The sequence below is a fragment of the Dendrobates tinctorius genome, unplaced genomic scaffold (assembly GCF_039654945.1).
Source record: "Dendrobates tinctorius isolate UK_male_01 unplaced genomic scaffold, ASM3965494v1 ptg000166l, whole genome shotgun sequence".
NCBI lineage: Eukaryota > Metazoa > Chordata > Amphibia > Anura > Dendrobatidae > Dendrobates > Dendrobates tinctorius.
In genome coordinates this window covers 8813842-8830441 of record NW_027361833.1, presented here as the reverse complement: position 1 = coordinate 8830441, position 16600 = coordinate 8813842, and the positions used below count along the sequence as shown (strand labels likewise).

At 41.1% G+C, this 16600-nt stretch overlaps 1 protein-coding gene across 8 annotated transcripts in view; it reads left to right on the top strand.

The window, feature by feature from the left end:
• DMD (dystrophin) overlaps positions 1–16600 on the top strand; it is a 3834938-nt gene that overhangs the window by 2609509 nt on the left and 1208829 nt on the right. For all 8 annotated transcript variants that reach the window (XM_073550686.1, XM_073550687.1, XM_073550688.1 and 5 more), the window contains one exon: positions 13260–13377. In XM_073550686.1, coding sequence (XP_073406787.1) covers positions 13260–13377 — 118 coding nt within the window. The remainder of the gene's footprint in view (positions 1–13259; positions 13378–16600) is intronic.

Here is a 16600-nt window from a genome sequence, read left to right as displayed (position 1 = left end):
GCTGCATATGGTGGAAGTAGCGGTGGACAGGGCGGACTGAGAGAGGGTTGATGATGGTGATGGAGTTGGTGTTCTTTCTGATGGCCTAGAATCAGTCTTTCGTTGATATAACAGTGGGATTCCCTGACTGCTGTGGCCTTGCAACGACACCTCAACATTTGCTGCTGTGCTAACTGGTGGGCTTACAGTGGGGGAAACAATGTAGCGTTGCTGACTACCTTCGTTGTGATCAGTTGCACATGTGGCGCTTGAGGTTTGGTGTTGTGTCCACGCTTGCAAGTGCATGATGGTTAAATGTCTAAGCATGCAACTGGTATTCAAATTTTTCAGATTTTTCCCTCGGCTAAAGGTCTTTGCGCACTTCTTACAGATAACCTTGGCCTGATCATGAGGATTTTGTTCAAAAAAGTGCCACACTGCACTCTTCCTACTTTGGCAGACATTTTGCGGCCTAGCACGCTGTGATGTTTTGACCCTCTGGACAAGCTGTCCAGCAACTCTTTTGATTTTTGTAACCTGTCTTTGGAGTGCTCCGGGCCTGCCGGATAACAGCTGTTGCGATGTCGATGTCTGCTGTGGATTCTCCTCATCTGAGCTATTGGAAGCAGCACCCTCTTCCCCCAATGGATGCCAATCTGGGTCAACAACTGGGTCATCCATCACCTCCTCTTCAATGTCATGTGCACCTTCCTCTGTGTCACCGTGTATGGTGGTATAGTGTGCGGGAAGGGGCACCTGAGTCTCATCAGGGTCAGAATCTGGCTCTGTACACTGCGAGGACAATGTAGTGCTCTGAGTGTATGTACCAGCAGAATCATCCATCAGCGGCTGTGCATCAGTGCACTCCATGTCAGATTCATCTTGGCCTGGGTAATTCACCATTTCATAATCCAGGCATGGTATGTGAAAACAGCTCCATGGAGTAATCAGTAGTATGGCCTGTGTCATCCTTCAATCTTGGTTGGGGTGAAGGACACAAGGAAAGGTGTGGTTCATGAACATGAGCCTCCAATGACGACTCAGTGCTTTTACTTTTTACAACTGAAGAAGATGAGGCGATAGAGCTGGAGGCTGAGTCAGCAATGTAAGACAAAACTTTTTCCTGATGCTCTGGCTTTAAAAGCGGTTTGCCAACTCCTAGAAAACTAAGCCTTCGAAGCCTTATGGAGCCAGACGATGACGCAGGCTCAACACCTCCTGCATTCGGTCCTATTTTGCTCTTGCCACTACCATCAGATCCACCACCAACACCATCATTACCAGCTGGCAACCTCCGCCCAATTCCACGGCCTCTTCCACCAGCCTTCCTCATTTTTGGTAAAAATGTAGACAAAATCCAACAAACTATATAGTAATGTAAAACAAGGTACAAGCTGTCTATAGGACAGGGGAGATTTTGAATTTCTTCTCACACTAGTGGACACTGGACACTTTTGGATTGTGTGAGGCCCAATGAATATCTGAGCGCTATGTGACAGGCTCGATGGCACTGCTGTGACCAAAGTGACTAGAGGATAAGTGAGATTTTGAATTTCAGCAGACACTTGTGGACACTGGACACTTTTGGATTGTGTGAGGCCCAATGAATATCTGAGCGCTATGTGACAGGCTCGATGGCACTGCTGTGACCAAAGTGACTAGAGGATAAGTGAGATTTTGAATTTCTTCTCACACTTGTGGACACTGGACACTTTTGGATTGTGTGAGGCCCAATGAATATCTGAGCGCTATGTGACAGGCTCGATGGCACTGCTGTGACCAAAGTGACTAGAGGATAAGTGAGATTTTGAATTTCTTCTCACACTAGTGGACACTGGACACTTTTGGATTGTGTGAGGCCCAATGAATATCTGAGCGCTATGTGACAGGCTCGATGGCACTGCTGTGACCAAAGTGACTAGAGGATAAGTGAGATTTTGAATTTCTTCTCACACTAGTGGACACTGGACACTTTTGGATTGTGTGAGGCCCAATGAATATCTGAGCGCTATGTGACAGGCTCGATGGCACTGCTGTGAGCAAAGTGACTAGAGGATAAGTGAGATTTTGAATTTCTTCTCACACTAGTGGACACTGGACACTTTTGGATTGTGTGAGGCCCAATGAATATCTGAGCGCTATGTGACAGGCTCGATGGCACTGCTGTGACCAAAGTGACTAGAGGATAAGTGAGATTTTGAATTTCTTCTCACACTAGTGGACACTGGACACTTTTGGATTGTGTGAGGCCCAATGAATATCTGAGCGCTATGTGACAGGCTCGATGGCACAGCTGTGACCAAAGTGACTAGAGGATAAGTGAGATTTTGAATTTCAGCAGACACTTGTGGACACTGGACACTTTTGGATTGTGTGAGGCCCAATGAATATCTGAGCGCTATGTGACAGGCTCGATGGCACTGCTGTGACCAAAGTGACTAGAGGATAAGTGAGATTTTGAATTTCTTCTCACACTTGTGGACACTGGACACTTTTGGATTGTGTGAACCCAAATGAATATCTGAGCGCTATGTGACAGGCTCGATGGCACTGCTGTGAGCAAAGTGACTAGAGGATAAGTGAGATTTTGAATTTCTTCTCACACTAGTGGACACTGGACACTTTTGGATTGTGTGAGGCCCAATGAATATCTGAGCGCTATGTGACAGGCTCGATGGCACAGCTGTGACCAAAGTGACTAGAGGATAAGGGAGATTTTGAATTTCTGCAGACACTTGTGGACACTGGACACTTTTGGATTGTGTGAGGCCCACTGATATCTGAGCGCTATGTCACAGGCTCGATGGCACAGCTGTGACAAAAGTGACTAGAGGATAAGGGAGATTGGATTGCTTTTAAAAAAGCAGTTTGCAGAGCAGTGGGTAAACAGCAATGCCAGCCTGTCAGGAAGCCTTAAAAGGCAGCCCAACAACCAACACCACTGATACACCACAATATAGCCTCCCCTTGCACTGCACACACAGTGACTGGTGTGTTGTGCAGGCCAAATCGCTAGCAGCAGAAGCAGTTTTTTTGTCTTCTTCCCTGCCTAACGCTCTCCCTACAGAATCAGCAGCAACCTCTCCCTATACTGAGATCGGCAGAAGTAAGATGGCGGTCGGCATGCACGCCCTTTTATACCCCCTGTGACGCCCACCAAAGCAAGCCAATCACTTGCATGCCCTTCTGAAAGATGGTGGTGACCCGTGCCTATGTCATCACGTTGCCCACAGTGTCCGTGGATCCTGATTGGCTGAAAAAGAGGGCAAAACAAACTTTTGAAACGCGACTTTGGCGCGTAAGTCGCCGACCTCGTGGCCGACCTCATCCTAGGGTCAGGTTTCGTTTCATGAAACCCGACTTTGCCAAAAGTCGGCGACTTTTGAAATTTTTCGACCCGTTTTGCTCAACTCTAATGGTAAGTGAAGTTATATACTAAACTACATGCTTTGTAAAATAGATTTCACTTACTTGATATGGGGGAACCAGTTATCTTTCCCACCTCTTCTATCACCTCCCAGATCTCCTTCCCACAACCATCTTCAAAAATGGAAAGCATACCTGATGGTGAAAAACATGATTGTCCAGACTCTTCCAATATAACAGGCGATTTACAGGTGTTACAGCTAAGCATTTAAAGGGAACCTGTCAGCATGATTGTGATCAGTAACCTACATGCAGTGTCAGGTCGATGCCGTTAAACTGATTACAATGATACCTGGGTTGATGAAATCTGTCTTTTGGTTGTTGTTTAATCTTTATTTTTAGTTTTGAGTTATTGATCTGCTCGTGCCCCGGGGCGGCCTGTGGGCGAGGCTTCATGTGGTGCTCTGCTGAGCTATTCATACTGATTGCTTATGACTAGTCACTGATCCCTCAGTGACCTGCCCCCTATTTTACATACTGAATATTTATTGCATTGAAAAAAAAATCAAATTCAGTTGGCAGAAGCCGGCTCCTGCGCTGCAGCATGATCGCATGTATAATGATCATTAAATTATTTTATTTGCTGATATAAATTTATTTAGAAAATAGAATTTTGTCTCAAAATGATGACCGCAACGACTGCGCAGTATCATCTATCGACTATCCGATAGATGCCACTGCACAGGCGCCACCAGCGCCAACTTGCTAGAGGGAAAAAAATTGTCTCCACCAAGATGGCACTGGCAGCACCTCTGCAGTGGCATCTATCGGTAATCCTAAGTGAGTGGTGCCGATGGGTAGATCACATTGCATATTAAATATGTAACTAAATTTAGGAATGCAAATGGTGAATCAATTAATTATTTAATTGCTTTAATATTTTCTTCTATGATTGAATCGGTTATAACAATTTTGCAGAATAAGGTGGAAAGGGGTTTTTTAAACGCAAACTTTGCTCTTCCTAAGCAATGTCTAAAAAGCATTTTGACCAGGACTGCAAAAGCCATTGACACTTTTCAATTTATATCTTAGAGGAATGTGTCAGTAAAAAAGTTACTAAGTGATAATATCATCTTGTTATGTTGATTATAAAGGGAAGAGACTTGTAAATCAGTGTGACAATTTTGCTCTGGGCAAATGTGACTAGTGCAGAGTTGTGTGATCTGTTCTGTCTGGACGGTCTATAGACTACATGTGGCTGAATGAAGACTCTTGTTAATTAAATAGCAACACCTGCAGCTAATTACATTAATATACAAAGAGTTTCAACTTAGACTGGCCCTGTGTGTAGGGAAACCTCCATTGAATACAAATGATATTGCCTGAGAGCACAATTGATAGACTGGATGGTTTCGGTGGCTAACTTCCAATTTAGAAATCTATCTGTGCGACCTAGGATCCAGAGCAGTGATTACAAGGTAATATAATAAGTTTACAGTACATTATGGTTCCATCTATGAAGTATTAAGATTGTGTAACTTATGTGTTTTTTTTCTTTCATCTTCAAATTACTTTGTATTTATTTTGCATGGAATTTTATTGATATAACCCACCCTTGAATATGGGCACAACATGTGGAATATGAAGAATTGTTTAGCCTAGTCTAAGAATCTTTAGTCTCTGTTGCTTAGATGTACTTACTGTACATCTTTTTGACACATTAAGAAAATAAATAAGTGCATGACTTTATAATCTAAAATTTTGATCGGAAGACTATATCTGCAATGTATTGCAAATACCCTATGACGGAGACCATTTTAATATATTTGCAAGTTGGCAAGATAATAATGCTGTTCTACAGCTTGATATTACAGTCCTGCTCATCATTATTGGCACCCATGAAGTTTAAGTACATAATGTGTTTTTTTATGTGGAGCACTCATATTAAATAAAAAACAGCAAATGATACACAATCATTTAAAACAAAAAAACAATAGGAGGGAAAAATAGAAAAACCTAAAGCTTGCTGTGACACTGGTTTTGGCACCCCTTACATTAAATTAGTATGGAAATACATTTTGACTTGCCTGTGGTAAATCACAAATGAGAATCACCTGTGATTAATGCTCATGTGACATAAATTATCCAATGAATGATGGCTTCAGTGTTTTAAAAAGCCATATGGTAGGTCATGTTCCTTTGCCACAATGGTGAAGATAAAGGAGCTGTCAGAACTGATATTATTACCAAGCACAAGACTTCTAAAGGGTATAAGGCCATCTCCAAAGACTTTGATATCCCAGTTTCAACAGTGCACAATTTTATTAAGAAGTATACTGAGCATGGAACTATAAGAACCACCATGGACTTGGGGAAAGAGGAATTTTAACAAGAGATACCTTCGAAGGTTGGTGCGAATGGTGGAAAAAGCACCATGTCAAATGTCCAAAGACCTGAAGGCCAAACTAGAGCAGTCAGGGGTCATGGTTTCAACAAGTACTGTACGTCGCACACTAGACCACGCTGAGTTTTATAGGTGAAGGCCAAGGATGAAACCATTGCTGAAAAAAAGACATAAAAATGAATGAGTGATCGTTACCAAAAAGCATCTTGAAAAACCACAATCCTTCTAGAAAAATGTTCTGTGGACAGATGAAACAAAAATAGAGCTTTTTGGGAAATGGAAAGCAATTGTTTGTTTACAAACAGCTCAATAAAGTTTATAAGGAAAAGAACACCCTACCAACAGTGAAACATGGTGGAGGATGCATAATGCTGTGGGGTTGCTTTGCTGCGTCTGGAACTGGATGCCTTGACCATATCACAAGAATCATAAAATCATGTATTATCAAGAAATTTTAGAGTGAAATGTCCTACCCATTATAGAAAAATTTGTTTTGAGTGCTCTAGCAAGACAATGACCTAAAATACAAATCCAAAAGTACACAGTAATGGTTGAAAAAGAAAGAATGAACTGTTTTAAATGGCCAGCAATGAGTCCTGACCTCAATCTCATTGAAAATCTTTGGGGTGAGCTGAAATTTGCTATTGGGAAAAAGAACCCTGAATACATTCAAGAGCTTGCAAAGAAAGATAGTAAGGAAATACCAGCTGAGAAGTACAAGAAGCTTATAGATGATTACAAGAAATGCTTGGAGGCTGTCATCAATGCCAAAGGGTGTGTAATCAAGTAATAATTATTGGTGCCTTTATTTATGCACATGCTGTTTATTCTGTTTCTTCTTTGAAATTGCAACATGTAAGTTATAAAAACAATGTTTTATTGTTGTATTACTTTGGACCACTGATTAATAACTTTGGTACATTTCCATTTATGTCTGAAGACATTTTACAGTCTATGAAAAAATGAAAGGGTGACAATAATGGTGAGCAGCACTGTGTCTTGAAAAATTGCTATCTGTGCGAGAAAAATGTTTTTCACTTGAAAAACTCTTCTTCAGAGGGGCATGATTTTTTCCTTACATTAACATTGCTTAAATATTTACAACATGCATTTGCTGTCACATCTCCACCCAGACTTGATCCAGTACCTAATGCCTCTGTTAACAAGTGCTGAAGTCTTTACTCAGTGGTAGCGTTGGCAATGGAGACATGATGAAGAGTATCTCTAGTCAGCAAAGTTATTGTACTGCCAGACATGCTGTTCTGGCTGAGACTTGTTGTGCTGCTTAGCCAGGCTAATGGGAGTTTGTGTCCAGCAGCTCAACAGGAGTAGTCAGCTTTATTTTGTGGCCAATGGGTCAGCACCAAACCCTATTTAAACCCATTACAGTCTGCTGAGTGTTGCCAGATATTGAGCTTGTGTATGTCCCTGCTATTGCTTGAGGTGTAGCCATGATCTTGACCCAGCTTTGGAGCCTGACACTATATCTGTCTCTGTGATCCTCTTGATCCAAACCTTAGCCAGTATGATGCTATTTTGACTAATCTTCTGGCATCTGACCACAGTTGTACCCTAGACTACACTTTTGTCTCTGGGATTCTGTCCCTAGTTCTGTCCCCCCAGTTACTGACCCAGCTGGTTGAACAACTTTTGCCTCCGCTTTGTTCTTCCAGCCAACAGCTACTACATGAACACAACCCATGGAGCCCAGCAGTTATTTCAGATCTCTTTATGAGTTCTAGAGTAAAAGTCGAGGGTCCCGTGGAATTTACTAGATGGAATGGCTACAGCTAAGTGTTTTCAAGTTAGCCTTTCTCAGCATATGGCCTCAGACAGACTTGACAGATACCATCACAAAGTTGAAATAGTTTTCATGATTGATGTAATCATTGGCTAGAATAAAAAAATCTGACTAAATCTGCAATCAGTGGACTTTTCGCTCTTGCTAACTAGATAAGCATGTTCTATGTTAGCACATGCATATGCAAATTGCATTCAGCAGAGAAGCCCTATACTGAAACTGGGCTTTTCTCTTTTACTGCATTTTACTACTTTTCTTTGTCATTGCAAAATTCCATGTCCATCAGAAAATCTAAAATCCAGACAGTTAAACAGTTGTGAAGCAACAGGGAAAGCAATAGGTACAATCAAAGAGGGGTCAAAGGTTCCTTAGTCGACACTTAAACCCAGTATGTTACACAAGATCAGTGAATCTTTAATCCTCAGCTCTCACTGTGATGGTACACTAGACTTTCTAAGTGAGTAAGAGTGTCCTCACAATACTTTCAAGCAAACCAGATTTTAAAATGTTCTAGTTCTGTTGTACATGCTTCCTCGTGTCCAGAAATACACACTATGACCGTGCTTTGCTACAGCTTGTTAAATTAGTTTTCCAAGACCTGATTAAATGCAAATTAGTTTGAAGCAAAATGCAATTTACTCAAAATTTATAGGCATTACATGGACAAGACAAGACTACATTTTTAGGTAGCATGATTGACATTGCTAATTTTTTCAATTTCCTTTACTAATCATCTGGTACAATTGATCTTATTTATGACTGCTAACACAAGAAGAGTTTGCCTACAATAAAAAACCAAGGCTACATTCATATGGCAGAATTTTGGTCAGGATTTCACATCAGCATTTGTAAACCAAAATGAAGAGAGCATCAATCAGAGAAAAAGTGTAATAGAAACACGTCAACGATTATGCAAAATACCGTTTTGTAAAGGTAGCCAAATACCCAAATACATAGTAAATAGGGGGTTCAAAAAGCCACTTAACTAAATAAAAGCCAGGGAAAAAGCGGCCACAAAAGAGTGCTGTGAAGGCAGCCTGAGAGTTCTATGGGGAGAGTTGGGTCCACCGCAGCTCCAGCCGTATACCTCCTAGGAGGATAGTAATAAGACTGAAAATAAAAAACGGTCACAGGAGCACTGAAATGAGACCAGGACAAGGTTGTATTGTGTAATCCACAATGCGTTTCGATGGGGTAGGACTTAAATAAAGACAGTCTTTCAGGTTTTTTTAAATAGTGCATGCTTAAGTCTTGCGCTTTTCATATTCATAATTATGGATGATAAATGTGTTTGCAAAATAAAATAAAAATGTCACCCAAAACAGGTTTGTAAAAAAGTTTTTTTACAAGCAAAATATATTAAAAAATTATGTAAATAAAGCCTGACTGGCTTTTAGAAACAAGGCCACTTCTTCTGTTGGACAGAAATGATAAATTAAGTCACATTATTACACAGATTTTTAACTTAGGGTACTTTTGCTTTTGGCTATGAATTTTGTTCACTTAAATAAAGTACAGAAGTATGTTAGACAGATTTATTGCTGAAATTTCAGCAGCTTTCATCCATTCAATCCAATTGTAATCCGCTGAATATGGAAATACCCTTTCAACACTGGCAATAATTTCAGTTGATTAACTCTTGGCATGTGATAAAAAAACACAAAACATTAAAATTGCACCAAAAAGTGATCTTGGTGAAACTTAGTTTTATTATTTATTCTATGTCATGTTTGCACTTGATTGGAATATGTTTTTGCTAAAAAATAACAAGAATTCAATAAGGTTCATAATTTGTCACTTGTCATTTGAAGTTACTGCTAGTTTCCTTATGTTTAGAAATTGTTTGTTTCCCGAGCTATACTCAGCAGAAATATTGGTGAATTAAATCATTCACCTCAAAAGAACACACTTTATTTCATTATTTATGTTACTTAAAGATTGTCTTTTTGTTTCATGGCTGAAAGGACAGAACAGTAAATGCAAAGCTCTTTTGTGCAAGGATTAAGAAAAGTCCCATTGCTACTAAAGAACATTGAACATAATTGTAGCTGCTGCATCAAAGGCCTGTTTCACACATCCGTTTGTGTCCATCAGTCAAAATCCGCCGTTTTGCAAAAAAAAGGATCCACCATTTTCCTTGGCGGATCCGTTTTTCTCCCATTGAGTTGCATTAGCGGTGGATCTTGACGGATGGCCATCCGATGGATCCGTTTTTTTGCAGATCCGCCAAGATTTTGACGTTCGCCGACATGCCCGAACGGAGCATGCAATGTTTTTTTGGGCGGCAGGATCCGCACTTCTCACTGCGCATGCCCGAATGACTTCACTCAGCTGGAAATTTAACCCTAAACTCTGTTCTGGCGGCTGAAAAATTTTCTCTCTCTCTCTCTCTCCTTCCCCAGGCAGTGGTTCCTTTAAAATTCTTCTTTTGACGGATCCGTTAAAATAACGGTCCGGTGACAAACGTTGTGGTCACTACAGGAACGGATCCGCTATCCGCCATTTTAGCGGATTTTGACTGAACAAAAAAACTGATGTGTGAAACAGACCTAAAAATGTAACCAAAGTGATTTCTGAATATTTTTTATTTATTCTTATTTATTTTACTCATTTATATAGCGCCATTAATTCCACAGAACTTTTACAGACATTATTGGCACTCTCCTCGACGGGGCTCACAATCTAGAATCACTATCAGTATGTCTTTGGAATGTGGGAGGAACCAGAGACCCCAGATGAAAGCCACACAAGCAGGAGGAGAACATAAAAACTCCGTGCAGATGTTGTCCTTGGTGGGATTTGAAATATATGTATATTACTTTTAATAAACATCACAACAAGGGAACTGGATCGTTACCATATTATTCATGCCATGTGTATTTACCAAATACATTATTTATATATTTGAGGAAGACAGTACTCTTCCTAATTGTGGTCCCGTTTTTTTTTCTGTTTTGTATATATTCAAAGTTCTCACAGTTGCTGGTTTGTCATCTTAAAAGTTGTTTCACTGAGACATCCCCTAACAAAAAATTCTGAAAGACATATGGATGCCATTGGGAGGTGGCAAAGTGAAAAAAACACTGTATATCAATGGCCATCAACTTAGAAGACCAGTTCCATAAATGTTTAATATTGAATGCTACACACAACTTCCATTAGTTATAACAAGCAACTGCCAATGGTTTCATTTATAGATCAGTTTGGTATGATGGGACTTGTGACAATGTAGAGGTTATAGATGATAGTATGTCATTGAAAAGAACCTTTTAGTGTAAAAAGTTCACAGCAACCTCCAGAATTAGCACTTACCCATGCTGATAGTATTTCACAACCTATCAAGATGAGAATATTACCAATCTCAATTCACTCTGGCACCAATCATGCTTTACAACATGGAAAATATGAGAAGTTGATATTTTTCTTTATCTTTAAAAAAGCATTTCAAGTTTGTTATGAAGACAATTGAACATTTTTGACATATGAAAACCACTGAGTAATGTCTGTGTATCTACTATACCTTTAGTCAATTTCACACAGGCATACTGTATTACAGCCATATTTCACATTCAAATTATGGCCACAAATCCCAACTTGAAAGCTAATTTTGCTAGCACACGACATTATACAATATGTGTTAGGCGTCGGGTTCCTGTTGCTGCACAGCGGGAATCCCGAGCCCTGCTCCCGGCGGTCTCCCATTCCGCCCCAGCTGCAGAGGAGGTTGCTCAGCAAACTCGTCGGTCCCGGCGCTTTGCCCAGACCACCTCCATGGGTTTGCTTGCTGCTGCCACCTCTGGCACAGCTATGGCAAGACAGACTGCTCAGCAGCGAGATTCTCCAGGGACTAAGTCCTCATGTCGGGCCACTGAGCATGCCCGTGGAGTGATCTCCCGTTGGAGATCAAAGGTCACGTGCTCAGGTCCTGCTCCTGTTCGGATTGGCCCTTCCGAGAAGCCAGGAAGGTCCTGGACGCTCGCGGCTATAAAAGGTTTGCATGGCCGCTGGGCCATGTGCTAGGATACACTGTATTTTCAGACTATGAGGAGTGAGTGATGTATGCACGTATGAATGTCTCTGGTGACTGACTCATTATGAAACCCCCTACCCTTGGTACACATGTGTTTTGCAGCCTAGCCTGCTAGCGCCCAGGCTTAGGTTTAGGTAGGGCAGAGTAGGAGTCAGGCATTAGTCCCCATCAGTGACTCGGCATGCCACAGTGCACTTGCTCCACACTCCGTAGTTAGCGTCTATAGCGGCGTTCGCAGCAGCGACACTGTGCGCTCAGAGGGCCTAGAGGAACTCTAACCCCGTGTCCTTGGTGTAGAGTTCTGTGGCCGCTTTCTGTGCGCTTTTTGGCCGGGCTCTGTGAGCTAAACAGGCTCCGGTATTTGCGTTCAGCGGCTGTGCGGCTCTGCGAGTCAACAGAGTTCGCTCCTGTTCACACTGGGTGACGTAACCCAAGTGTGACTGTTTTCACGCCGCTCTATTCTTCCGCCATTACCTAGCAGCAGTGTACCACCTCTACACGGTGGACCCCGGGCTGTGAATGCACCTAGTGTTATTTATAATTTGGTGCGTTCCGCCAGCCCTAACAGTATGTCCTCAATGGTTAACTCTGCTCCTTTGCCGTGCTGGAGTCTTGGTTTCAAATTCCTCCAAGGTCATCTTCAAGGAGTTTGTATGTTCTCCCTGTGTTCGCATGGATTTCCTCCTGGTGCTCTGACTTTCTCCCACACTTCAAAAACATACTGATAGGGAATTTGTACTGTGAATAAAAGAAGTTAATGGAATTTGCAGATAAACATTTGAAAACAAGTATGCATGATCACTGAACATACACACAAGCATTTGTATTGTGTTTCTTTCGCCATACAATTAGAGCAAAGACTCGTCAAAATTGGAATTGTAACACCAAAAAGTAAATTGTGGATTTATGAAAATCACAGAATCAATAGAAATGATATTCTTATGTATATCATAAAAAAAAGAAACAAAATTTTTGAACCATCTTGAGTTTTTCATTATGAACATCACACACAGAAATACATGCACTTCCTCCGCCTGGCATTCCATCAATGAGTTTATTAATGGAGTTTTGGGAAATGATATACCACTTTGAATGCACTTTGAGCACATATATCATCAAGGTCTACTCTTGGCCGACCTCTTTGCAACTGCTGGTCAATGATGTCACAGATGTGCTCAATCATAGGCAAGCCTGGAGATGCTTCAGGCTACGTAACCTCTAGTTCCAAAACCAAATCAGTCTAACGCCAAGCTGTTAGTCCTCAAAAATGGGAGACATCAAGCACATCTAGGATGCCTTTGGTCAGCAATTTCAAAGGGATCTTGATAAATTGCATGTACAAGTACATTCAGAGTGTCAAAACAGTCCTCAGACTACCATTAATAAACTTATTGATAACATGTTCAGGCATGTAAGTGCCTTTTTTCTACTTGTGGTGCTCATAATTGATGCTGACTTAGCGGAAATGTGTTGAAAATATTATTTCCTTTATTCTTTATTTGTATTTCATTAACATGTTTATCAATTCTGTAATATTCATATTTCCACTACTTCTTCTTGGTGTTGCAAATTCAATGTCATGGAGTGTATTTCTTTGTAATTCTAAAATCTCTGTACATATATATATATGTGTTTTCTAGTGCATGTATTCATTTTCTTGCATATATCTTTGCATGTAGGTAACTCTGCAGGATTTGGAACAAAAACGACCCCATTTGGAAGAACTAATAACTGCAGCTCAGAACCTGAAAAACAAAACAAGTAACCCTGAGGCTCGCGCAGTGGTTACTGATCGCAGTAAGTGTGCAATTTTGCTATACGTATAGCAATATAATTATTGGAACACTTAAAAAAGATGAACTTTCAATTTAAAAGAGCAGGTCAGCCGGGGTGGTACACCATGACAAAGGCCACATCACCACAGATGGCGCCTTCCCTCTGGAACCCTAGCCACTTCCAGGACCTTTGTCCTCCTCTGTGCCCTGAGGGACTCTCCTATATCTCCTAAAGCCCCATTGGGATCTCTATACTACTCCGCTGTGGCCTCTTCTTTTTAATCCATTCTTTCTACTTAAGTGAGGTTTGATAAAGACTCATAACTGGGTCGAAACTTTACCTTAACACTTTATTATTGCTGTGGTGTGTTCAATAAATTCATCTATGTTATGCATTTGAAAAATGTTATTTTGAGTGTGGCTGTTTCTTCATCTATATGTCTTTGCTTGTGGCACACAAGATAGCTAATCCACTTGATATTGATCAGACAATCCCACTGAAATAGCGAATCACCACTCAAATAGTCAAATAATCACAATCTCTGGTTGTATTTCCCTTACAACTTTCTCGCACCACCCCTAGACAACCCCTAGATCTCTTCTACTCAATTGGGGTCGCTTGTGTTCCATCAGCAACAGCCAGTAATTCCTTTTCATCAGCAACTTGCACCATGCCCAGCAGTTATTCACAGCAGTTTCCATCTTCCAACTTGCTTGGCTCAGCACTGCCTCTCTCACTGGTCTTCGGCTCACTCATGATTTTCAGTTTTTTTCTACAATGCAATGCCTTGTACTAACAACTCACACTATCTCAATCGACTGGGCTACAACAACATGTCAGCAACTGCATTTTAAACAAAGATTCCACTCCAGTAACACTATGGTCAATGTTTGTCACAAATTTGTATCACTGCTAGAGATTGGTGAATAGCATTTGCTTTGAATTTTGAAAAAAAACAGGATTCTCTTGAATTCAAATCTTTTTTATTTGCATTGGTTTGACTGCCATTTCTATGTTTTGTAGAGGAATTTGACAGAGTGAAAGAAACTGTAAAACCCGAATACACTTTCATTACATCACCTATTCTTTTTGTCTTGCAATAGCCTCATGGCCACTCCTCCTCAGCACCCTGTGACCTCTTCTTTAATTTTCCATGGTATGTAATGTCCTCTTCCTCCATGTTCTTTAAGCTTATACCAGCACTATATGTACCACCTGAGACCTTTCCAATGCTTTCGGAGAAGCAAGTTGTGATAATGTGCATCTCGATGTCAGGCCTACATAGTGTTGGAAGTCTCAACACAGAGTTAAGTTGGAGGAAGTGAACAACACCTTTTATGGAGATGTAAAGACGAGACCAGATATGGCTGTATAGAGGAACAGAATTTTTTTTATTACTCTATGTTTATTATAGTTTGGATTCTGGAGAAACCTAAGAACATAAAAAGGCAATTTTTTATATGTTTTTAAAAATTTTGAATTCAAATCAAGTTTTCAAGCAAAAATTGACCAACCAGATGAATTCTACATTCAGCAGATTCATTCTAATCAATAGCAATTGGCAACAATGATAGTGCCATTTTCCATGGGCTCATCTGACAGGTTGATATTGTTGGATAAAATAGAAGCATAATGCCCTAAGGTAGTCATTGAAATATTTGACCTTGTAATACAGTCACACCACATTCTTGAGTAGAAGCTCTTGCAAAAAAGTTCCCTTTTGAGACAATTACTATATGTCACTCATTAATAAATAATGAAATAATGTAAAAAGCAGAGCTGCAGTAATATATTACCAAAATCAATGAATGAAACAAGATTTTTTTATCTAAAGCAGCCAACTTGAGTATTCTATCACTAACCAACTACACAAGCTCATTGAGCCTTCAACTCTATAAAAGTAGAAGAAATACCATTAAGACTGAAAAAGTTATTTTGGGCAACTGCAAATAAAACAATTTATGTGATTATTTATGTTAAAAGACTTTGTAATGTATTGCAAACAATATTCGAACCCTTTAACCTTTAATTCTGTAATTACATGTTGCTTTGTTAATCTTTTTATTATTATTATTATTATGCATTTATATAGCGCCATTTATTCCATGGCGCTTTACATGTGAAAAGGGGAAATATAGACAAGTGTAATATATACAAGAGTAATATACAAGTGTAAGACAAGGGACAAGGGACACACAAGTAAATAAGGAGAGGGGACCCTGCCCGCGAGGACTCACAGTCTATAGGGATGGGTGAGGATACAGTAGGAGAGGGTAGAGCAGGTCATGCGGTGGTTCAGTAGACCGAGGATCAATGCAGGCTGTAGGCTTGTTGGAACAGGTGGGTCCTCAGGTTGTTCTTGAAGGTTTCCATTGATGGTGAGAGTCTGATGTGTTGTGGTAGGGAGTTCCAGAGTATGGGGGAAGCACGGGAGAAGTCTTGTATGCGGTTATGGGAAGAAGAGATAAGGGGGGAGTAGAGAAGGAGATCTTGGGACGATCGAAGGTTGCGTGCGGGTAGGTACCTAGAGACCATGTCACAGATGTGTGGAGGAGACAGCTTGTGGATGGCTTTGTATGTCATGGTTAGTGTTTTGAATTGGATCCCCTGGGCAATAGGAAGCCAGTGAAGGGCCTGGCATAGGGGGGAGGCTGGGGAATAGCGGGGAGACAGGTGGATTAGCCAGGCAGCAGAGTGTAGATGGACTGGAGTGGTGCTAGAGGGGAGGCCAGAGAGTAGGAGGTTGCAGTAGTCGAGGCGGGAGATGATAAGAGCGCGCACTAGTGTTTTTTGTGGTTTCATGGTTGAGGAATGAGCGGATCCTGGAAATATTTTTGCGTTTGAGGCGGCAGGAGGAGGCGAGGGCTTGGATATGTGGTTTGAAAGAGAGCACTGAGTCGAGGATCACCCCAAGGCACCGGGCATGCGAAACAGGGGAAAGAGAGCAGCCGTTGACATTGATGGATAGGTCTGGTGGAGGGGTAGAGTGAGATGGGGGAAAGATGATGAATTCTGTTTTGTCCATGTTCAGTTTGAGAAAGCGAGCAGAGAAGAAGGCTGAGATAGCAGACAGACATTGTGGGATGTCAGTCAGTAATGAGGCGAGGTCGGGTCCAGATAGGTAGATCTGCGTGTCATCAGCATAGACGTGATACTGCAAACCGTGGGATTCTATGAGCTGTCCCAAGCCGAAGGTATAGATGGAGAATAGTAGGAGTCCTAGGACAGAGCCTTGGGGAACACC